The sequence below is a fragment of the Fundulus heteroclitus genome, chromosome 23 (assembly GCF_011125445.2).
Source record: "Fundulus heteroclitus isolate FHET01 chromosome 23, MU-UCD_Fhet_4.1, whole genome shotgun sequence".
Taxonomy (NCBI): Eukaryota; Metazoa; Chordata; class Actinopteri; order Cyprinodontiformes; family Fundulidae; genus Fundulus; species Fundulus heteroclitus.
Genome location: NC_046383.1, coordinates 20,923,846 through 20,949,089, shown reverse-complemented (window position 1 = coordinate 20,949,089; position 25,244 = coordinate 20,923,846). Strand labels below are relative to the sequence as shown.

The 25,244-nt window shown below is 38.7% G+C and overlaps 2 protein-coding genes and 1 long non-coding RNA gene across 5 annotated transcripts in view; 1 reads left to right on the top strand and 2 right to left on the bottom strand.

Annotated features, from left to right (window-relative positions):
- Positions 1-6,120: 6,120 nt before the first annotated feature.
- Positions 6,121-8,700, bottom strand: LOC105923024 (protocadherin beta-15). The gene is given in 2 exon segments (XM_036127281.1): positions 6,121-6,375; positions 6,377-8,700. Coding segments are annotated over 2 exon segments (2,427 nt in total). The 5' UTR covers positions 8,564-8,700; the 3' UTR covers positions 6,121-6,135.
- Positions 8,701-10,600: 1,900 nt separating this feature from the next.
- The window catches only part of LOC118557362 (protocadherin beta-15-like), a 35,739-nt gene continuing 21,095 nt past the window's right edge, over positions 10,601-25,244 (bottom strand). The window contains exons 1-2 of one of the 3 annotated variants that reach the window (XM_036127275.1): positions 16,166-18,701; positions 10,647-10,759 (exon numbers count right to left, since the gene is read on the bottom strand). In XM_036127275.1, the coding sequence (XP_035983168.1) occupies positions 10,691-10,759; positions 16,166-18,556 (2,460 nt within the window). In that variant the 5' untranslated portion in view covers positions 18,557-18,701 and the 3' untranslated portion in view covers positions 10,647-10,690. Of the gene's footprint in view, positions 10,760-16,165; positions 18,702-20,878; positions 21,806-25,244 lie in introns of those variants that run through there. The other 2 variants (XM_036127276.1, XM_036127274.1) reach the window with 2 other exon arrangements.
- LOC118557369 lies at positions 19,578-24,056 on the top strand. The gene is made up of 3 exons (XR_004927831.1): positions 19,578-19,703; positions 20,363-20,434; positions 23,369-24,056. It is a non-coding gene; the product is annotated as an uncharacterized LOC118557369 (long non-coding RNA).

The following is a 25,244-nucleotide window of genomic DNA, read 5'->3' as shown; positions in this document are numbered from 1 at the left end:
CAACAGCATTTAAATCCAAAGAAAGTAGATAGTGACACCGTGAGTTTAAATGATATTACAGCAGTTTAAGTTTATACTACCCCCAACTCACATCTTGCAATAAAATATAATTTGCGTTCACTGCAATCAAAGGAGCAATTACAATGTCTGTTGAATAAAATAATTATTGTTATTTTCGTTAACTTCTATGTACAATGATTTTAGAACGTAAATGGGCAACTACTAAATTACTCCATGTCATTATCTTTTTGTACATCACATTTTTAAAATCACTTTATTGAATGTATTAAGACATACATATTTTAACTTTGTTAAATGTGATGAATGAACGCTAGAAATATAGCATTTAAAACAGAAGTTTAAAAAGTTAGAGTTTTAAAAGTCACGCAACCCCCGCCAAATAACACACCCAAACAAGCAATGCAGTCCAGAAAACACCTCTCCACATACAAACAAAACAAAAATAAACAATGCTTTCAATACACTAATCTTTGTTTTAAGATATTCTAAAAAAAAAAAAAAAAGTTTTAATTTTGGATTTCCCTGACTCTGCATGGGAGTAAATTCCGCTCTACTGCCCGTCTTTGTAGAATAGTTTTCTTAATAAAATTACTTCTAGAGCTTAGAACTACAACCGTATTGTTGCCGACTTGGCGTGTTACGTGAATAACAGTCTTTCTTTAAAATAATGACGTTTATTATAAATCATAACCCTTTGCTATACACAGCAGAAGACGGTATTTTGCTTTTACCTCCACAGCTAACAAAGACAGCTTAAGATTCGTCTCTTTCATATTGGTGAGAAAACAACATATCGAAATTACTCTAGCTGCTCTCTTCTGAGCTTTTTGAACTTTTCTTACAGGTTTCTTTGCGTCACTGGACCAAATTATTGAACAGACACTTAAACAGCAGATGGCGCTGCTTATAACAGCAGTTCTCTTCCAAAACAGATGATGGCAGCAATGATATGTCCCAAATGGATTGTCAACTGCCAACACATTTACAACAGAAGAAAAAGTTCTGGTTGCATTTAGGAGATCGGTATTGACGCTGACGGTCTTCGTGGAGCACGGTGTGATTAATCTCTCATTTCCTCCTGCTGCAGAACAGTCCCAGCTCTGAGATAAGTAAAAAAAAAAAAAAAAAAGCGAGCGACGTTTAGTTCCTGTGTTTGAAAAGTGTCCCATCTGGATTTAAGATAAACTGTCTGATTTACTGCAAAATAAGAATATATATTGACTACTAGAGGTTCATTGATTTGTTAGTGCTGCGCTCATAACTGCATTGTGAAGGGGTGATGCATGCCAGCTCATAACTAGGCTCTAAACTAACAGAAGTTAAGGGGATCTATTTTCTCACCTCTTACTAAAGAGATGAATATGTCCAAGTTCTAACAGGGCTCCAAAGAAAATGCAGTTTTACTTTACATTGACCTCATATTTTATTTTCCCAAAATGTTTACATATAGTAACTTGATATGTTTTGTATTTTTTAGATTTCATTTCATCAACATTTTCAAACCATCTGACCTTTTTGTCCTAAATATAAATGAGGTTATGATCAAAGCTGAAAATGATCCATGAATTTTCTCCAGTAAATATGTGAATTTTTCTGGGATTCATTGGCATGTGTCCACACTAACATATTGGTAGATAATTGATAAGGAATGTCTCTGAAATGCCTGCTTATAATGTTAAGATATGTTTTCTTTGTCGTGCAAAACGAGTAGAAAGGTTACATGTTAGTTTATTAGTAGTGCATCCTGCAGTAATAAGAAAGAAGGTGTTTAGGAGAGACAGAATCAATGAAGACAATAAAGGAGTGCGCTCACAAGGTGTTCTCCAGACAAGTAAATATACATGTGAACCCACCACCTGCCTTATAATAAGTACTTCATGGATTCTTCATCAATAAAATCAAGTTATCTCAAACTGTTGCATGCTGACATATTTATTATTTTTTCTTTTAATATACAGCTTCTTCTTTAGGTTTGAAAACCAGCCTTTCACACCTCACTCCCACACAAAAGACTACCTGCACCCGCCACCAACAACTGCACAGCCCCTCCCCCTTTCCCTGCATTAAAGATCTCTGAGGACGATGTAAATTGGCTGTTTTTGCATCAGAGGTTCAGGAAAGCTCCAGGACCTGATGATAGTCCCATGTTTTGCCTGCAAGGCTGTGTTGACCAATCACAGTCCCAATATTTACTCAGTTCTTGAAAAAGTCCCCAGAGCTGTGTGTGTTTCCCTCTGGTTTCAAATTCTGTATCATCACAAATTACTTTGAGCGGCTGGTGTTGAAGCATCTGAAGGATATCACAGGCCTCCTGTTGGACCCCCAGCAGTTTGCTTTATGGGCAAGCAAGCCACCAGATGACGCAGTCAACCTGGGAGGATACTATATCTAGCACCACCTCGACCACCCATAAATGTACGCCAGGATTCTGATTGTGGACTTCGGCTGGGCCTTCAACACCAGTAACCCTGACATCCTCCATCAGAAACTCACCCAGCTCACATTGCTGACCTCCACCTGTCAGAGGATTACCAGCTTCCTGACTGACCAGCAGCAACAGGTAAGACTGGGGAGGATCTTCTCCTACTCAACAACCATCAGCATTGGAACACCCCATGGGTTTTTTCTCTTCCCATTCCTCCCTCTACACAAATGACTGCACCTAAACCAACTCCTCTGTAAAACTCCTAAAGTGTGCAGATTATATCACTATCATTGGTTTGAGACTGTACTTCCTTAGGACATTGTAAAGTACAACATTTCACAGCAGCTGCTGGTCATCTTTAACACTGCCATCATACAGTCTTTCCCATGTTCATCCATCACTGTGTGGTTTTGCTCATTCACAAAAGAAGACAGGTCCAAACTACAAAGAATAACTAGGTCGGCAGAGAGAGTCATCGGAGCAGACCTTCCCTCTTCCCAGGACTTGTACAGGTCTACAGTCAGGAACAAGATTTCCAACATCTTTGCAGACCCCACACATCTTGCAGTAAAATGGTTTAGATTTTTATCCTCAAGTCAGACATACAGAGTGCTATTTAAATAAACCAGCCACCACAGAGACAGTTTGTATTCCCAGGCTGTCACTTTGATGAACACAATGAACACTTTACAGACTGATTAGTCAGCTGCACCCCTGTGAAACAAAATAGGTATATTGAGCTGTCACAAACCACAACCTGCCATTGACTTTTCCTTATATGGATGTAAATGTATAACAAATGTCTGCATGCTGTAAGAGCTGTAACTAAAGTCAAATTCCTTGATTGTGCAATCATGGCTGATCCAGATCATTCTTATTCTTAACAGATGATCAATTTAATAGAGACAGTGATGATGGAGATGGCTTGGGGACCTCCCCAAGCTTTACTCTACGAAGGGAATTTCAAGGTAGGCTACAGTATGGCAGTTATGATCTACAAGTTCATTTTGGTATCTGGTATGTTTATCTGTTAGCAATAAAGGACACATTACTAATTTATTTTAAGTTATTTAGACGCAATCAAGAAAAAAACCTCAGATCGGCACTTAGAGCATATACATCTCACACTTTGGGGCATGTACAAAGTTTAAAACAATGCTACAACTACTCTTTTGGGTATATCAACGTGTAATTGTTCCTGTCTGTCTTCGTCCTAGGAGTATATCCTGTGTGTAGTCTGCTGTTGTGAGTGACCCTCATGTACTGTTTTTGTCTGGCCTATTTGTAATGTATGTGTCTTGTGTTTTTTTTTATTTTAAATTTAATGTTAACATCAACCTAGGGACTACAGATGGAAATTAGCCAATGAATACAATCTGGCATTTTTACGTATGATATGCATGTTCATTAATATGTACTGTCCCTTTTTAAATAAATAAACAAATAAGTTTTTCTTTAAAATGTTGTGTCTCAACTAACAGATAAATGAAATTATATTGAACATGGACTCAGCTGTGGAATTGGGCCATCTGTGAAATGTGACATGATAGAAAAACTAAGGTTTATTTTGTTTCTATTTTACATATCTCCAAATATGAAGGTGAAAGTCCGGTCCGGTTCCAATAGATGCCATATAAATAAGGAAAAGGCCGTTTAAAGATGGAAGATTTACATCGCATGCCAAGTCTGATGCACACGTTAGTGCCAATTTAAACAAAAGGAGTACTTAATGCTGACAGGATTGTCATCAAGATTTGCAGCACTTTTTAAGTTGTTAGTAGTTTAGGTACCTTTTTTGATATAAATTTAGATTAGGAGTACTTACCAGGCACCACTGTGAAGTTTGGCAGGGGGGCCTCAAGGCATTTTCCTTCATTCTTGGGGAGAGTATTGTGCATTTAAGATTGTGATTTGTAAAATTATAAAATATTTAAAATTTCTGTAATTTAATTTACTTAATTGTAATTTAATTTATTTTAATTTATTTGCTGTAAATGTTTTATGTTGTCTCTACATCGCAAATAAAAACTGATTAAGGTGTTTTTTATTTAGTTCATTATTACATTTGGTTCTTACTATATAGGTCTTCTCCTTTCACAATATGACAAAAGCATGCCAAAACTAGTTTGTTTTTTTATGTGACATTTACTTGTTAATATAATATTCATAACTGACAATGAAAATACACTAATTAATTATTCACACAGATTATATACTAGCATGAACAATGACAAAGTTCATGCTCTATTTCAAACTAGTTTTGAAGTTTTTTGTTTTCAATAATGGGGGGAAGACAAGGTTAGTTGTTTGTGTCTGCAAGTCATTGATAGGTCTCTTATGTAATGAGAGAGCGACAAAGGACCACAGCTCTTTTTACAAAAAGACAGAAGACGTCAGTTTTCAGCCACGCGTCAATGAGCAGTGGTCTCAGTCTGGCCACCCGTAAGAAACTTATTTGGCTCCGCACTTATTTAAAATACTTGAGTGTTGGTAAACCTTCAACAAACAAGGGCAGGGTTAGCAGACTTTTACATCAACGATCAAGAGAGCAACCACAAACAAGTTGTACTCTTCTGCAAAAAAGGAGTTATATATCCTCAAGTGAAAAAAGACTCAGATATTGGGTTACAAATAAGAAGAATCATTCTGAATTTCTAATGCAAGGGAAATAGAAAAACAATTATACCATAGATTTCTGATCAAACTGTACATCAGATGACACTGATTATTATTAGTTTTCCATAGGATTTCTTTAGATAATTTATTTTTACTCAGTATCATAAATTTGACACACAAAAACAGAATATGATACCTCTGTGTTGAATATTACATTTAAACTATGGATAACAGTACAAGAACCACAAATGTTCCCAATATATAAAACATTGTTTCCAAACCATTAGCAAACTCAGCAACATTAGCTGACAATGCTAGCAGGCATCTTGACTTAATACAATTATACAATCTTATCAGCACCAAGGACAGAGACAAAGACCTCCACCCACTGCAAAATATTTGAAAACTGTCAAAGAAGAAAAAGAAGAAGAAACAAAAGTTTGATAGGAACTGAGAAACAATTGACATGGAAAATGATTATTAAATATGTGAGACACTGTTTCATTAACACTCAAAATCAGGCTCGTTGAGATGTATGCGCTGAGTAAGGAAACACTATGTCTCTTAAAGGTAACAGATGCAGACATACAGCTTAACCACAAAAAACTGGAAGAGCCATTTACGTTCTCTGGCCTTTAAGTTAACACTGCAACCTGCACTTTGACATTCAGTTGGAAGAATACGTTATGAACCCTATTAATAATTATTTAAAGGATTGTACATCAGTCTTATGGAGATAATGAACAATCAAAGTTGATACATCAACAGGGAGATTGATTCCTTTTCTCAAACTGTGATAATCCACAAATAACTAATCCTCAATGTTTATGAAAAGGGGTGAAGAAATGCAATTTTGACTGTGACCCGGGAAACATAAGGGCTATATTTATTAAAACTTTGTGTACAGGGTAACAATATGGTTGTGAACAAAAGCTACAACTCCGTCCATTTAAATCAATATATTCAAACTAATTTCATCACCAGCATCAGAGAAAATAGCAAAATCTGTCAAAGTGAACATCTAGAAAATAACTTTAAAATTGTGATGAGTGAAATACTAGGGGAATGTGATATTAAGATTCCTTATCTGAAAAGATTTTTTGAAGAAAATCCATTCCTACCTCAGGAGAAGCATCACTGTCTCCAAACATGTCAGCAAACTCTGTTGGACTTTTCTTCAGAGTCTGGTCAGCAGGCAGCGTGTTGTCGTTGTAAGATGATACAAACTTAAAGTCACTGGTTCTAGATCCTGTTGTCAGGTAGGCGTCATAATTGTAGGCGCTGCGTAAAGTTCCTGTGCCGTCAACATCTGCAGTAATTAGGAGGGAGATAAGCTCCGGGGATGGCTACTGCCCCATCAAACAGCAGTCTGGGCTTTCTCCTGCGACAAAACCTCACACCCAGGATGATGATGATGAAGGTCAGAAAGAAGGTGGACACAGAAACCAGCGCAATGATCAGATAGGAGGTCAGCTTGGAGTTCTTCTCATCATAAGAAATATCTTTCAGTTCTGGCACCTCAGCCAAGTTATCAGAAATAAGTAAATACATGGCACAGGTGGCAGACAGAGAGGGCTGTCCGTTATCTTTCACTGCAACAATCAGGTTCTGTTTCATGCTGTCAGATTCTGAAATGTCCCGCTGTGTCCTGATCTCTCCGCTGTGCAGACCAATAGTGAAAAGTCCAGGATCTGTGGCTTTGACTATATGATAGGACAGCCAGGCATTCTGTCCAGAGTCTGCGTCCACCGCGATCACTTTGGACACCAGAGAGCCTCCGTGTGCAGCTTTGGGGACCAGCTCGGTCATGAAGGAGCTGCCCTCCGGGGCGGGGTACAGTATCTGAGGAGAGTTGTCATTCACATCCGATATGAACACACTGACGGTCACGTTGCTGCTGAGTGGAGGAGAACCGTTGTCTCTGGCCATGACGTGGACTTTAAAACTCCTGAACTGTTCATAATCAAACGACCTGACAGCGTGGATCACCCCCGTGTCTCCGTTAACAGATAGATAGGAGGACACCGAGGCACCGTTCACCTCACCAGGTAACAGAGAATAAATCACTGTACCGTTTTGTCTCCAGTCGGGGTCTCGAGCAGAAACAGAGCACAAAGTGGAGCCAGGTTTGTTATTTTCACTCACATATGCGCTGTAGGACTGTTCCTCAAACACAGGTGGGTTGTCATTGATGTCAGCTACAGATAACTGAACCGTTTTAGAGGAGGACAGAGGTGGAGAGCCCTCATCAGTGGCAGTGATTGTAATATTGTAATCAGAAACTAGTTCACGGTCCAGCTGTCCTGTGGTCACCAGAGAATAATAGTTTTTAATAGAGGGAACCAACTTAAAAGGGACGTTCAGCTGAACGGAGCAGCGGACCTGTCCATTTTTCTCTGAGTCTCTGTCCTGGACATTTATGATGCCCACCTCTGTACCAGGTGACACGTTCTCTGGTACGGGATTGGATAGGGATTTTACATTTATAATTGGTGCATTATCGTTTACATCAGTGACATCAATTATGACCTTGGAATAAGAGGTCAGTCCTAACCCATCTTTTGCTGTCACACGAAGTTCAAACAATGGCATTGTTTCAAAATCAACTGTAGTCATCAGTTTTATTTTACCTGTTTTACTGTCTATTTCAAAAATCCCCTTAACCTCATCAGAAATATGTCCAAAATCATAAGTAACCTCTCCATTTAATCCCTCGTCTGCATCAGTTGCACTAACTGTTAGAACAGCAGACCCTACTGGAGAGTTTTCTGGTATTGTGCTCTTATACACAAGCTTGTTGAACACTGGAATGTTATCATTTGCATCCAGGACATTTATATGGATCTTCACAGTACCTGTCCTTTGTGGCAAGCCACCATCAAGGGCTGTCAAAAGAAGACCGATTTCCTTTAATTTCTCACGGTCTAGCTCTTTGTTCAGGACAAGCTCAACAGAATTTGTTCCAACACCCAGAATAAAATTTTCATTGTTCTGCAGGTTATAAGTCTGCACTGAATTTTGGCCTATATCTGCATCATGAGCTTCCTCTATTGGAAAACGAGCACCTTTCACTGCAGATTCGCTTATATCGATTTGGATCAGCTCTCTATTAAATTGCGGAGCGTTATCATTTATATCCTGAACATGCAGATTCACCCGATGCAGCTCTAGTGGATTCTCCAACATGATCTCTTGTTTCAAAACGCAGGATGCTTTGTCTCCACAAAGGCCTTCTCTGTCGATTCTGTCGGAGATAACCAAATCTCCGGTACGGATGTTTATCTCAAAATAATGTTTATTGCTTACTTCCGCATCAATGCGAGCCTTTCGAGCGGACAGCTTGCTGACATCGAGACCCAAGTCTTTGGCAACATTTCCGACCACTGATCCGCGTCGCATCTCCTCTGAAAACGAGTAGCTCAAATCGCCCTCTGCCAAATGTAGAGAATAAAGCAGCACGCCGAAGACGAGACCGCGGACTTCAGAGCTTGTGATAGCCATCCTTGGAGTCTAATCCGTGTCAAAAACGGGAGAATTTTAAAGAAAAAAATCAGAGATTTTGATTTTATCCAAATTTCTCACAATCCAAAAAGCCGCTTGTCTCTCGCTCTCTCTCTCTCTCTCTTGATCGGCGGCAGCAACCTGCCCCACATTCTGCGTCACAATGCTGTGAGGATACTGACAGTAAAAATTGAAGCGCTAATACACAGCGACATCTTGAGGTAGAGCTATGAACTGTCGCGTTGGAGCTCAACCAAGCCCAAACAGGACTTTACTTTGATAACAAATACGAGTTTTCAGATGAGTAAAAGTGATCCGAGTTGATGAGGGCCCTTACTCATTTCTACATTTTAATCTGAAAACCGCTGCAGTTTATTTTTTATTTTTTTTTTTCATTAGATCAGCTGGAATTTTGCCGCTACCTGTGCATCGGTTTCTTGCTTTACATCACTTCTCCAAAAAACACACGTTTCATTAATAATTTTTGCGTTATAAACTCCCAAAACAAACGTTCTATTAAAAATTTCATTCTGAAATGATAAAAAAGACTGATTAACAAATAAAAAGTTGCAATTCCTTAATATTTACCACAATATATAAATAATGATAAAATAGCGAAAGTAAAATGTCATCCTACCTGTTTGAATGCTTTAAACCTAATTTGAAATAGTGGTATTTTTATTAACATTTCTCACAAATAATAAAGCAGCTACCATTTGATTCAAACAAAATGTTCGGGCCAAATTATTCACCAAACACCAACAATTACATTTTAAAACCACTGGATGCATTTTCCACACATACTAAAATGTACAATCGGTGGCGGTATGCACAGCTAATGTTTGCGATCTAAATAAGGAAAATTATAATGCTGTGTTTCTAGAATTGAAGAGATCAAAGAAATGGGCACACATAGCTGTCCCAAAATGTGGTGTTCATAAACTAGAAGAATATGAAGATGATGTTCTAGAAAATTGTTGTAACTGTGGTGGTAAGCACAGAGTAACATAGGGGGAATTCAGGAAAAGTCAACAATTTAAACAATCAATAAAATAAGTCATGCAGAGGCAGTGAAGAGGGTTGGAAAAAAATTAAAGTATGAGAACTTATCACAAACTAAGAAAAAGTTTAGACAGGTATTCACAGGTAGGCCTAGTGACTTGGAATATATAATAGTTGAAATTTGGAATGGAGGGTTCTAAACAGACCTGCAAATTTTAGGGAAAGGATTTTGTTTTTGTTTTTTTGTTGCCCTCCTAAAAGGGAAAGAGGGGTACAGTTAAGATATCATTTTAGTTGATACAGTACTTTGTTTTAAAGCGCTACTTGTGATGGTGAAGTTGGGTGTTTTCCTAACTGAATCTGGTTAGATAACCTTTGACAGTTATCAAATCTAGACATCCGTCCATTCTAGCCTGGCACCCCTGGTGCCCCCGGCCCAAATTTAAAAGTCTGCCATGCAAAATATGACAAAATGATTGTTGGTGGTGTGTATAGAAGGCTCGTGGTTGTATTGGTGTGTGTGTGATAGAGTGAAATAAATTAGAATTTAAATGGAGAATGGATTATTTATTAAAGTACAACATTTATGCATTTATACAGTTATGTCATACCATATGTATTTATTAAAGAGCATAAAAAAAGTATTTCAGCATGAGATGGCATATTCATTTAGACATTATTATGCTATATCCCTGTCTTTGCTAAATAGCACAAAACAGGGGTTTTCAGCATGAAAATACCAATTTTAAAGTGTGACAGCGGCCTGTCATTACTAACTTTGCCGTTTGTAATAAAGCAAACTGTTAAATTCGAGGAGTTATGATTATTTTAGCTGGGCAAACGTGTTCCTCTGTTCATTTAAATGCACACCAAAGATTGCGCTGATACATCAGCTCCAATAGACGGCGCCAGTCCTTGAGGGGACTACGTTTATGTCTAATGCCACCCTAACCATGTGATTTCACCAGCAGAGTGCATCAATGAAAAAAAAAAAAAACAGCTTTCCTCCAAAACAGATGGTGGCAGCAGTTATACTCGCAAATGGAATGTCTACCTCCAACACAGTTATAACAGAAGAAGTGGTTCTGGTTCACGTTCAGAAGATCAGTAGCCTACTTGCGCAGATTACAGAGGGGCTTCATTGAGCAAGGTGCAATTGCTCTCATTTCCTCCTGTTGCAGAAGAGGTCAGAGTCTGAGGTGAGGATAAAAGAAAGTGACGTTTACTTACTATGTTTGAAAAGTTTAACATCTTAATCTAGAATTAAAAAAATGGCTGGTTTGCTAGAAACGTAAAATAAAAAAGACCCCAAGACGTTCAGTCACGCACTATGTGCAGTCCACTTCGACGTCCATTAACGAGTTATGTGCAGTGTTCATAATTGCATTGCGAAAGGGAAATATGTGTTATGTGTGTATTCTTGTTAGCTCCTAACTAGCCTCTAGGCTAACAGAAGTGGATCCCCCCCCCCCTTTTATCTCTTGAAAGAGATTGATGCGCCCGAGTTCTGTGCTCCATAATTATTTTTTTCATTTACCTTGTTCTCCATAAAAGCTGTAAACAGTTTCACGGTGTCACTTTTATAATATTTATAATTTAAATCTTAGAATCGATATAAATAAGGTTATGATCAAAGCTCAAAATGATCCATGGCATATGTTCTTGAATGTTCTTGGATTCATTTGCCTGCTGTCACTAGGGCTGTCACTAAAGATTATTTTAATAGTTAATTATTTTCACGATTAATTGATGAATTGGACAAAAAAACTGTTTTATTTTTATTTATTTATTTCCAAATAGAACATGTGTGTGTGTGTGTGTGTGTGTGTGTGTGTGTGGGGGGGGGGGGGGGGGGGGTTGCTACAAAGGTGTTCTGTTACAATACTATTAGGTAATAAATAATTTTGCTTCAAATAAAGAAGTCTATGTTGACTAGATTCTAAGTCAATCATTTAAGTCAATAAACACACGTAAACAATAGGTATTGTTTATGTGTGTTGTTACATCTCTTTTCTTTTCAAAATTAAAGCTTTCTCTTGGTTTTAACATCGCCCCAGTAACATCGGAGAACTTAACCTGTATAGCTCTTCTAGGGCTAGCTTAGCATTAGCTTTCGGCTGGATGTGTGCGGTAATGATAATAACAAAGCAAAACTCTCTAACAAGTTTAAATGGTCTGCACTTAACTGTTAGATATTCCAGATCAGAGGAGAAGGAGGTTCTGATAGTCTTTGCAGCTGTGCACCAGGTGTTGTGGACGTATATCGCTAGGCCTTCACCTTTTCTCCTCGCCACAGCTGCCGCTCAGTCAGTTTCTAAACAAAGAGCGGTCAGCTAGGTGCACCGTGGCGTCGGTTATTTTACCATCCAACTATGTCTCTGTAATAATTGCTGCACAGCTGTCCATCTTGCATGCAGCGATGCATCTTGGGACTACATCCTCATCCTGCACCCAGGAACGTACAACAGGATCCTGTTTGTGGACATCAGCATGGCTCCAGACATCATCCACCAGTAGCTCACCCAGTCTGACCCTCCAACTATCAGTGGATTACCAACTTCCTGACTGACCAGCAGTAACAGCTGAAACTGGGGAGCATCTTCTCATGGGGGGTGCTGATAGTTTAAGAACTATCAGCACCCCCCATGGGTGGCCACTCCCTCTACAAAAATGACTGCACCTAAACAGACTTGTCTGTAAAACTCGTGAAGTGTGCAGATGACATCACTGTCATTTGTCATATCCAGGATATTTGTCGAGTCTGCATACAGGTGGGAGGTTAATTGGCTGGTTCAATGACGCAGTCAGAACCACCTGGAGCTCTAAGACTATGGAGATGAAGATGGACTTCCAGAGAACTTCCTCCACATGCCTTCTTCTCACCATACTCAACAGCACTGTATTTGCTGTGGATCACTTATGGTAGCAAGGAGCCACCCTTTCTCAGGACCTGCGATGGTCCTCGCACACAGACATCTTTGCAAAGAAGATCCAGCAGAGATTGTACTTCCTGAACAAGTCATGACGACCAACCTTCCACAGGAGTTGCTGGTTATCCCCTTCACTGTCATCATTCAAACTGTCCTGTGTTCATCCATCACTGTGTGGTTTGGCTCAAAACTGGACAGGTACAAACAATTAGGTCTGCAGAGAAAATTGTTGGGACTGACCTTCCCTCCGCTCAGCATTTGCACAGGTCTATGATCAGGATTAAGGATGCCAACATCTCCACAGACAACACACATCCTGTGGCAAATTGTTTAGGTTTTAACCCTCAGATCGGCGATACAGAGCGCTATTTACAGACACCAGATGTCATAGAGACGGTTTCTTCCCCTAAGCTGTCTCTCCGATGAACACAGTGTACAACTTTACAGCCTGAGTAGCCAGCTAGTGTATCACACTTTCACAGTCTCCTGGTTTCTTCTCTTTACCATGAAATTTGGGGACTGGTAGCCTAGTGGTTAAAGCATTGTGCTTGTGTCCCAAAGGTTCTGGGTTCAACTCCCACAGATGGTCGCTGAGCAAGACCCTTGACCCCAAGTTGCTCCCCGGAAGCCACAGAGTGGCAGCCCACTGCTCCCCAAGGGGATGAGTTAAATGCAGAGAACAAATTTTTTTATTGTTCTCTGCAGAGAACAGTAAAAAAACAATAAAAAACATTTTTTTTATTATTATAAAAAAAACAATAACATGCTGTTTACATTTGTATACCAAATGTCTGTGTACGCTGTAAGCAAAGTTAGATTTCTTGATTGTGTACAATCATGGCAATAATGACAATTCTGATTCTTAACAGATGATCAACTTGATAGCAACAGTGATGATGGAGGAGATCCCCAAGCTTATATTCTGCAAAGTGCGTTTCAAGGTAGGTAGCAGTATGCCGGTCACAAGCTAGAGGCTGCTTTTTTGTCCTGTTCTGTTCCATCTGTCTATTAATATTAAATTCTATTTTATGGAGAGATGTTTTTAAAGTTATTTAGATGCAAACAACAAATATATACTTAATTAAAATGCCATATCCCAATTAACAGATAAAACAATTGCAAACAAGGACACAATGGTGGAGTTTGGCTGTCAGTGAAGTGCCAAAACCTTTGTGGACTACCAGGTATGTTTTTACACTTATGTCCTCAAAAATGACAAAAAGATGTATGACGTGATTGAAAAACTAATATTTGTTTTTTTCTCTTTTAAACACCTCCATCTGTAGCTGAAGTCTTGTCCACCTCCAGTTTACAGTTTTTCCAGAGACTGCCACGAGGAACAGGCAAATAAATGTTAGGACTTCATGGTGTACACCTCATAGATGGTTTGAATACTAACAAAGCAAGGATGCTGTTTACCCTAATGTCTTCAGACAGTTTTGGACTTCCAAATGCTGAATTAATTTTCACTTCTGATAGAGGCTATAGAAATTAGGAAAAGTCTATGTTTATAGATAGGGGAATTTCTTCACATGCCAAGTTTGAGGCACACATTAGTGCCATTTTAGCCACATTTGATGTGATGCTGACATGATTGTCATCAAGCTTTACTACCCTTTGTACAATTTTAAGTGTTTAAGTACTTGTTTTAATATAAACTGACTCAGCACCACTATAAACTATTGTATGGTAGCCTCAAAGTGTTGTGCATCGATTTTGGGGAGAGTGTTATGAATTTAAGGTTGTGAGGGTTACAATCTGCGATTGATGCCATTTATAAAATTACAAATTCTGTGAATTTCTTTATTTTATTTTTTTTCTGTGCATCATTACAAAAAAGACCAGGTTCCCAATGTTTCTGATATTTTTGTTTAGTCGTTGAATATATGAAAAAGCTTATTGTGGAGGTTTTACTGATTTAATTGGCCATCATTGCCTCTATAAAGGTTATGCAGCTTTTGTCCCTCAAGGTGACATGAGCCATTCTCTCAAAATATGAATGACAAAAGCATGCCAAAGATGGTTCTGAAAGCTGTTTTTTATTTGACATTTTACTCGTTAATGTAATATCTATATACTGACCATGGAAATACAGTGATGGATTATCCACTAACATGAAAGATGATAAACAGAAACGTCATACTCTTTGCAGAACTGTTTTTCTATATTTTTATCATAAAATCTTGGAAGAAGGCAACGCTAGTCATATGTCTCTGAGAGTGATGTATGAGTTTTCTATGTACTGAGAGAAGGACAAGAAACCATGAAACCACAAAAAGAAACCTAACATTAGATTCCAGCCACCCATCAATGAGCAGTGGTCTCAGTCTGGTCAACAATATGAAACTTTTCTAGCTCCACTACTCATTCAAATGCTTTTGTTTTGGTAAACTGTCAAAAACAAGGGCATGCTGAACAGATTTTCTATATTAATTGATAAAAAGAAAAAAAATAACATGTTTTTTCTGTACTGCAAAAGAGGAGGTAGAGATAAAAACCCTATAGGAAGTAAAATGTAAGACATTGGGTAACAAAAAAATATATATTAAGTTGCTACTTCTAAGGAAATTAGGAATATATCCATAAACTAGATTTCTGATAGAACTGTACATCAAATGCCAATGATTCATGTTATGTAACATCGTTTCCAAATTCATCAGCAAATTCAGCAACATTAGCTGACAACGTCGGCAGGCCTTGACTTAATACATTTCATACAATCCTTTCAGCACCAAGGACAGAGAGAAAGACCCCACACCAAAAATTTGTGTGGGGTCTGTCAGAGACAAAAGGGGGAAAAAAGTTTGACAGAAAATGAAACTCTAAATTCTGTAAAAAGCTTAAAGGTTTGTAAAGGCAGTGAAGCTGATCTTAGATAAGGTGACATAATATTTAAAGCAAATTAATTCTAAATATCTGAATGCATGAACAGTTTAATTTAAAAAGCTTTCAGCTTCCGTGATATGTCACACTATATTTTGTTCTGCACTAAAATGACAGGAGCAATAAATATATATATATATATATATATATATATATATAGATAGATAGATAGATAGATAGAGATATATATAGATAGATATGATGGTGATCTTAAAAACTTCACAGTTAAAACAGCAAAATAACTAAACAACTTAACATCAAACTATGCTTAAGCTAGGATTTGTTCAGCAAAAGCATCAGTGAAAATACCCCACAAAACTATAACTGTTATCAAATATTCAGAGAAGCATGCAAAAACAAACCAGATGCTCCAAACTGAAGAAACAATTTGTGGTGTTTGATTGGAAGAAATTTTAACATGGTCGGTAGGATTGTTTTTTTGTTACTTTGTGAAAAGTATTCGTTCATTTATTTTAAAAAATTGGATTGGTTATCTAAATGGGTTGTTCTTGGTTGAAACAAAGTCTCTTTGGGAAAACACACAATGTTTTAACAAAGAAGAACCCGTCCATAGGACCTATACAATTTCTCTATTTTCCCCCACCTGGATTATTGAGATGCATACATATGCACATTTAATAAATCAAAACTTTAAAAACTGGTTGTGATTGTAATAAAATTCAAAAGGCTTTGAGTAAAATTGCATCATAATTATAAATACTAATAAATAGAATACAATATTAAATGCTTAAATTGCTTTATCTGAAAACATAAAAACAGTTCCTACCTCAGGAGAAGCATCACTGTCTCCAAACATATCCACAAACTCTGTTGGACTTTTCTTCAGAGTCTGGTCAGCAGGCAGCGTGTTGTCGTTGTAAGATGATACAAACTTAAAGTCACTGGTTCTAGATCCCGTTGTCAGGTAGGCGTCATAATTGTAAGCGCTGCGTAAAGTTCCTGTACCGTCAACATCTGCGTAATTAGGAGGGAGATAAGCTCCGGGGATGGCTACTGCTCCATCAAACAACAGTCTGGGCTTTCTCCTGCGACAAAACCTCACACCCAGGATGATGATGATGAAGGTCAGAAAGAAGGTGGACACAGAAACCAGCGCAATGATCAGATAGGAGGTCAGCTTGGAGTTCTTCTCATCATAAGAAATATCTTTCAGTTCTGGCACCTCAGCCAAGTTATCAGAAATAAGTAAATACATGGCACAGGTGGCAGACAGAGAGGGCTGTCCGTTATCTTTCACTGCAACAATCAGGTTCTGTTTCATGCTGTCAGCTTCTGAAATGTCCCGCTGTGTCCTGATCTCTCCGCTGTGCAGACCAATAGTGAAAAGTCCAGGATCTGTGGCTTTGACTATATGATAGGACAGCCAGGCGTTCTGTCCAGAGTCTGCGTCCACCGCGATCACTTTGGACACCAGAGAGCCTCCGTGTGCAGCTTTGGGGACCAGCTCGGTCATGAAGGAGCTGCCCTCCGGGGCGGGGTACAGTATCTGAGGAGAGTTGTCATTCACATCCGATATGAACACACTGACCGTCACGTTGCTGCTGAGTGGAGGAGAACCGTTGTCTCTGGCCATGACGTGGACTTTAAAACTCCTGAACTGTTCATAATCAAACGACCTGACAGCGTGGATCACCCCCGTGTCTCCGTTAACAGATAGATAGGAGGACACCGAGGCACCGTTCACCTCACCAGGTAACAGAGTATAAATCACTGTACCGTTTTGTCTCCAGTCGGGGTCTCGAGCAGAAACGGAGCACAAAGTGGAGCCAGGTTTGTTATTTTCACTCACATGTGCGCTGTAGGACTGTTCCTCAAACACAGGTGGGTTGTCGTTGATGTCAGCTACAGATAACTGAACAGTTTTAGAGGAGGACAGAGGTGGAGAGCCCTCGTCAGTGGCAGTGATTGTAATATTGTAATCAGACACTAGTTCACGGTCCAGCTGTCCTGTGGTCACCAGAGAATAATAGTTTTTAATAGAAGGAACCAACTTAAATGGGACGTTCTGCTGAACCAAGCAGTGGACCTGTCCATTAATGCCAGAATCTCTGTCCTGCACATTAATGATGCCCACCTCTGTACCAGGGGGCACACTTTCCGTCACTGGGTTAGTCAGAGATTTCACATAAATTACAGGACTGTTGTCATTCACATCAGTAATGTCAATAATTACTTTAGAATCAGATGAAAGCCCATAACCATCTTTGGCATCAATGCGCATTTCATACTTAGAATTGCTTTCAAAATCAAGACTACCAATTACTTTTATTTCTCCTGTCGTGTTGTTCAAATAAAAAATCTTTTTAGCTCTCTCTGGGATGCGGCTAAATTCATAAGTTACTTCCCCATTTACTCCCTCGTCTGCATCTGTAGCTCTAACAACCACTGCAACAGTATCCGCGGGTGCATTTTCTGATAGGCTTGCTTTGTAGACGGCCTGATCAAACACAGGTGCATTATCATTAGCATCCAGAACAGTTACATGTATGTTTGCTGTCCCTGATCTCTGTGGATTTCCACCATCAACAGCAATAAGGGCGAAATTCATTTCACGCTCCTTTTCGCGATCTAACTCTTTGTCTAAAACCAGCTCGATGTTCTTCGATCCATCAGCATCTTCTCTAACTGATAAAACAAAGTGGTCATTTCTTTGTAAAGCGTATTGTTTGACCGTATTCTGTCCGAGATCCGCGTCGTGTGCTTCGTTGACACGATATCGCGCTCCTTTAACAGCTGATTCACGTATTTCTAGTTTAACTGTATCCTTAGGAAAAATTGGGAAATTGTCGTTCACATCTTGAACGAGCAGAGAAATCCGGTGCAGCTCCAGAGGGCTCTCTAGGACTAATTCATATTTCAGCAAGCACGAAGCTTTCTCGCTGCACAGCTCCTCTCTGTCAATCCTCTCCCTTATGATAAAATTCCCCGTCTTCAGATCAAGATCGCAGTAACGCTCGTGGGTATTCTCGGTGTCAATCCGAGCTTTCCGAGTGGACATTTTTTCCACTTCTAATCCGAGATCTTTAGCAACATTTCCAACAATAGATCCCGGCCTCATCTCCTCCGGAACGGAATAGCTCAGGTCTGCAGCGGAGACTCCTATGTAAAAAGCAAAGCTGCAGACAAAACTCCGCAGAAATTGTCCACTGAAGCCCATGGTTTCAATCAAGCTTAGATCACGGCACAAAATCTCCTTTAATCGAAAAACAAGGGTGCTCTGAGAACAGGTAGGCCAACGCAGCTCCTGCAACAATGGGCGCTCTGGTTTTACATCATATATGCGATGTTCCAATGGGTGGAGAACTGAGCCTATAAACCTGCAAGCCAATAGCGACCCCGTGAGTTGATATTAAATATTGCAATGATAAGAATAAGAAACCAGCCTAAAATTCAACACAACACTAAAAATACTGAATGGAAAAACTTTAATCTTGCATGGCAGTTAAGGTGATTTCTGAGGCATTTTCCATCTACTATGTGAAAAGATGTAATTCAGAACCACAGCACGCTAGAAATGACCCCCCCTCCCATACACACGCAAATGAAAAAAATAATAAAAGAAAAAATAATAATACTATAAAATTAAACCTGATGTATTCACTAAATGCCTGCCACCTTTATTTTGCAGCCAGTGCATTTTGAACACCTTCTCATTTCTCCCGGCCAAAAACTTTCTCAACATTTTTTTTCTTCTCCAGTTCACTTTTTTTGTGTGTGAAGGTATACACAACTTTTTTAAAAAAAGAAATAGTATTTAATGCTTTAAATGCAATGTCTTACATCAGACACAGTTCAATAAATAAATATGAATAAAATTTGTACTATCTGTACAAATTCTCAGTTATCCGGGTCATCGCAATAGCAAGTAAGCTTAAATCTGAGGAAACTTTGTCAAGTTTAGTGGCTTGCTAGAGAGCAAACCACCAGAAATAAACATCTTAACCTTGTTGAAGATGTTGAATGAAAGCTAATAATATAATGGATCTACATCAGAGGCATAGTCAGGAGATGACCAAGGGTGACCACCATGGGTCGATCCTTAGGCTCTCCAACCAATTGATTTGTTGTTCCCATGGAGAAGTAATTCACCAGCAGAGGGAGTTTCTGGAACAAACAGTTCCCCTTCACAACAGCTGGTGGCAGTAGTAATCCCTTTAAAGAGAACGTCAACCACTGACAATTATAATAGAAGAAGTAGTTTTGGTTGTTGGCTGCCGTTCACAACATGAAAGAGTCGCTGATCATAGAGGGTCTTCACGGAGTACGGAGCAATTTCTCTCTCAGTTTCTACTGATACAGAGGAGGTCAGTGATGTTTATTTACTATGTCTGAAAAGGATACTTTCTTGGTTCAAGATAAAAATAAAATGGCGGATTTACTGGAAAAGGAAAACATATAAACAATGAGATGTTCAGTCACGTGATATGTGCAATAATGAAGGGGCAAGTGTTGTGAGTGTGCTTGTTAGCTCATAACCTGCCTCCTCAGCTAACAGAAGTTGATGGGGACATTCCCCACTTTTATATTTTGTAAGAGATTAACGTGTCCAAGTGCAGACTGTGCTGCAAGTATTTTTGCATTTACCTTGTTTTCCATGAAATAAAATAAATATGCGAACACTAACAGTGTCACTGCTGTTAAGTCAGTTCTTCTCATATATCATTTTATAAAATGTTTAAATTGTATAACATGACAGGTCTCTATTTTCTATATTCAATATTCATATTTTCAAACAATCTTCCCTCTCTGTCCCAAATATAAATACGATTATGATCAAAAGTGAAAATGATCCATTACCTGGATTAATCTTCTTCAGTAAATGCGGGAAGGTTGTGGGATTTATTTGCGTGCATCAGCACTGACGTTGGCAACTCAATAAGAAAGAGTTGTGAAAGAATGTTTCTAAAAAAAACCTACTAATAATGTTAACATCTGTTGTTGTTTTTTTTCTGATTCTAAACAGATGATCAACTTGATGGCCACAGTGATAATGGAGGAGATCCCCAAGCTTCAACTCTGAAAAGTGAATTTTAAGGTAGGCTACAGAATGGCCGTCACAAACTATAAGTTGTCTTTACCTTGTGATACTTTTATCTGTTAAAATTACATGCCAACATTTGAATATTTTTTAAAGTTGTATATATGCAATCAAGATATATAAGCATATTTATGTAAAATGTCATATTTCACTTAACTAGGGTGACCATATTTTCTTTTGGGAAAACCAGGACACCTTCGGGGGGGGGCGCCTGGGGGGATCTCTGTTCCCATGCATAGAGATGTCTGTGGCATGCACTCACTTAACATAGGCCTACGTAATCCTACAATAACATGATATTTACAGTTGGTTTATTAAAAATGCTTTTCAGTAAAAGTCAACAGCAATAACTCCAATAACAAATGATAATTTTATTCAAAATGTATTTATTAAAAAATGCTTAACAATTCATGTAATGAATGAATAGCACAATAAAAGAAATAATGTCTCATCTAAACATCCCTCACCTAACAATAAAAGTTAACAATAACTCAACTCCCAATAACACATGATACTCAGCCTCAGTAATGAACGAAATAATGTCTGTTCTGTAGGCTATTGGGAAAAAAAATAACAAATGAGCTAATTAACAAAAAATACCTCTTGTGTAGCAAAAATAACTCAAAATGTACCAAAAACGAACAAACATATCAATAGACTATCTTTACTTTCATGCTTAATCCTCATCTTCCTCTTCATCTGGTTTTTCCTCCTCTTCATCCAGTTTGTCTTCCTTGTCCTTGTTTGCCCATTTATATTTTGCTGTAGAGCTGATCTTTCTCAGCAGTTTCTTGTGGCTCAACACATACGTATGAAAGTCCTTGCAAGACATTTTTTTGTAAATTGTATTGCACAAATAGGATCCCTTTCAATGATTCAACTGAGAGCTGGTCCCTCCCCTTTGTCCACTGGCTCTGCATAAGTGAAAAAACTCTCTCTACATTTGCGTTGTGAGGAGGAAGTGCAAAGACAAGACAAACTGTGCAATCTTCAGCAGTTCTGAGTAGCATGCAATACTTTTGGCCTTCTCAAAGTATTTGGTCCACTTCTGGTGCACCTGCAGGCCCATCAACTCATCATCACTGCAGCTTTCTATGAATTTCTTTAGATTGGCAACTTGGTCAAAGCATTTAACATCATCAATTGACACCCCCTTCTCTCCAAGGTACTTGATGCAGGCATCCACATCATTCCACTTTGGTGGCTCACTCATGTCCATCCACATGAATGGTGAGAACTCTTCCATAGGTGGCATCCACTGCTCCAGATACTCCAAACATGAACTGTACATGCCGAGCACATTAGCAATGAACTTGTCACAGCCCTCTTGAAGTCCTTCTCTGCGATTTTCGGCCAGCAGTCCCTTAACTTTAAAGGGAAATGAAATTGTTGTTATTCCGTTCAATAAGAATGCTGTGGATGCTGCTCAATATTTTCTTAACCTCCATGATGGAGTTGTTCTCCCTTTCCATTTCTTGAATGTGATTGTGGAAGACGGACATGAGTGAGTGCACGTGCCACAAGTATTTCTCACTAAATGGGTTTTCAAAAAATGCCCTGATCATCATGGGTGGCTTTTCCTGAGACAAAAAGAATGCTTTTAAAGCAAGGAACATTTGTAGCATCCTCTCTATGCCTGGGAACAGAGAGAGCCACCTTGTCTTGCTGTGTGACAGCATCCTCTTGTATTCAATATCAACAAAATTGCAGTACTCTTTGAGGGACTTTGTACGAACAGTGTAAGTGTGGAAGTACTGGTAGATTTTAAAAAATTATATTCTCAATGTCCACATCAAGTCTGTCTGCCCCGTGATGGACACAGTTGTTGAGTATGTGTGCTGGGCAACCCACGCCAGTCAATGTTTTGTTTTTGTAGCATTCTCTTCAAATTTCCAAATACATTATTCCCCCCTTCATCAAGCCAGGTTCCACCAAAATTAGTGTTGCAATTGTCCCCGGTAAATGCGACGCATTTGGAAGCCAAATTGTTATTTGCCAACTTGAATCAACTCCCATCAGTACTTGCACCACAAAATGGGATCTCTTTGAGCGCTTCATGCGCCACTTCAACAGAATGAGGTGCCAGAACACTATCAACAATAGCCTCGGTCTTAGTTCGGGCAAAACTAAACTTTTTGGCCGTGTCTGAATCCGGGAGGGTCTTTTTCAACAATGAACTTGTGCAGTCCATAGATCGATAACTGTTGTGATGTTTCAATGTGTGGAATGAACATGCAGCCTCCGCTGCATTCACTGCATCCTCGTTCCCTGGTTTAACAAAGTACTGTGTGATCGAGCTAGCACTACTCTCACCTCGGACAGCTATTTTGTGTTTCTCGGTGTCCAGGTGGCTTTTTAGATCCCTTGCACCTCCATTGGACACCGAGACATATGTGCCTGCTTTGCACACTGTGCACAAGGCCTCCCATTTGTCTCGACCCGGTCTGAAAGCGGGGAAACTCCTTTTGTTAATCGTTGATAAACATACATTTGTGCTTTGGCATGTTGTTGCCGTACTGACAGCCACGCTATCTATCTTCTGATTAAGAACAGGGCTGCCCGCATTGACGCGGCTCAGGGATTACTCACAAGCAGCGCCGTGCGCAGTGCCCTAGTGTCTTTCAACATAATGGTTTAATGAAGGTAATTTAAAAAACAGGACATTTCCTCACTTTCTAAAAAAAAAAAAAACGGGACGCCCGGGACAGGACGTGAAATATGGACATGTCCCGGGAAATACGGACGTTTGGTCACCCTAACTTAACATACTTTAAAATAAATAATTTCAAACAAGGATACAGCAGTGGAGTTGTTCCGTCGGTGAAGTAGAAAAACCTTTGTGGACCGCCATGTTTTTTGTACACACACCTTCCAAAATGACAGAGATATGTAGTTTGATTGAAAAAACAATGATCTTTTTTTCTATTTTAGACATCTCAAAATCTGGAGATGAAGGTCCGGTCCAGCTAACGCTTCCAGTTTTTCCAGAGACTGCCATGGGGGACACGTGAAGAAATTTCAGGGCCTTGTGGTGCACACATCATACATGAATGTACACTCACAAACCAAGAATGCTAATTACTGTAATGCCTGCCAACATTCAGGACTTCCAAATGCACAATGAGATTTTACTTCCAATAGAGGCTATAGAAATTGGAAAGAGCCTATGTCTAATGATGGAGGATTTGCATCACATGTGAGATCTGACACACATTAATGTTATGTTAGCCAAATGGAGTACTTTGATATGATTCTCACAGGATTGCAATCAAGCTTTGCTGACTTTTTACATTTTTCAGTAGTTTAAGTATATTTTGATACAAATTTAGATTATGAATTCTTACTGTGCATCATTGTGAACTTTGGTACAGAAGCCTCAAAAAGTTGTGCATCACTCTTAGGAAGTATATTATGGATTTAAGGTTGCGAGGTTTGGATTGCTCGGTATTCCGTGATATGTAAAATAAAATATTTGTAAGTCTTGTGAATTTCTTTGTTGTTGATATATATAATTTCTCAACTGCTTTAGGTCTTTTTTATTTAGTGCATGAGTAGATTACGAAGATTATTGTGCAGCTCTTCCTGATGTAATTGCACATTATTGCCTCTATAAAGGTTTTGCGGCTTTTGACACACAAGTTGACAAGAGACTTCCTTTCCACAATATGACAAAAGCATGATAAAGTTTGTTCTGAAGGTTGTCTTTTCAATTTGACATTTTATTTGTGATTAAATAATCCACAAACTGACCAGGTATTTACAGGGATGAATTATCCAAATAACATTATACTAACATGAAAGACCACAGATTTCATGCTCTTCTCAAAACAAGCTTTTGTGTATTTGTTATCAATTTTGCTGATAATACAAAGTTAGTCAGGTGTCTAAAGTCATCTAAAAGACTATGTAATGAGAGAGTGACAAAGAATCATGGCTTCATCCTTAAATACACCTTAGCTCAGTTTTCAGCCTCTCCTCGCTGAGCTGTGGTCTTAGTCAAGCCACCCAAATTAATATTTTCTGGCTCCACCACTGATATCCAATCTTTTTAATCGTTCAAACAACAAGGCCAGAGTTAGCAAATCTTTACATCAATTATCAAGAGAGTACCCAAAACAAGGTTTTTCTGTACTGCATAAGAAAAAGTAGAGGTAAGGACCATCTAGGGAGAAAAATATTCCCGCATTGGATAACAAAATGTATGCTTACATTTGTAAGGCAGGGGTATTGGAGAAATCTGCATGCAATGGATTTCTGATCCAACTATAGATCAAACGTCAATGATTCATAGTAGCTATTCATGTGAAATTTCTATTCCATTTATGTTTAGTTCAGAATATGTTTGAGATGCAAAAAGATAGGAAATATGATATGTGTGTCTGGAGTATTACAATTAAACTATGGATAATAGTATAAGAACCAAAAATATTTCCAAGATATCTAACATTGTTACCAAATTTATCAGCAAATTCAGCAACATTAGCAGAAAACTCTGGCAGGTCTTGACTTAATGCGATTTATACAATCATTCAGAACCAAGGACAGAGACAAAACCCACAGCAAAACTTTGGAAACTGTCAGAGACAAAAGGAGAAACAAAAGTTTGTCATGAACTGAAAACACTAGATGCTGAGTTATTAGAGAGGAATGAAAAAAAATAACTATTTTGGAGATTTAAAGATGATGGGTAAAAATGTACTTAATGTTACTTATAAATTCATTCTAAATATCTGAATGAAGGAACATTTTAATTTGAAAAACGGGCCTGTATTTACAAGATTGCAACGATTTATGCCTCCGGAAATAT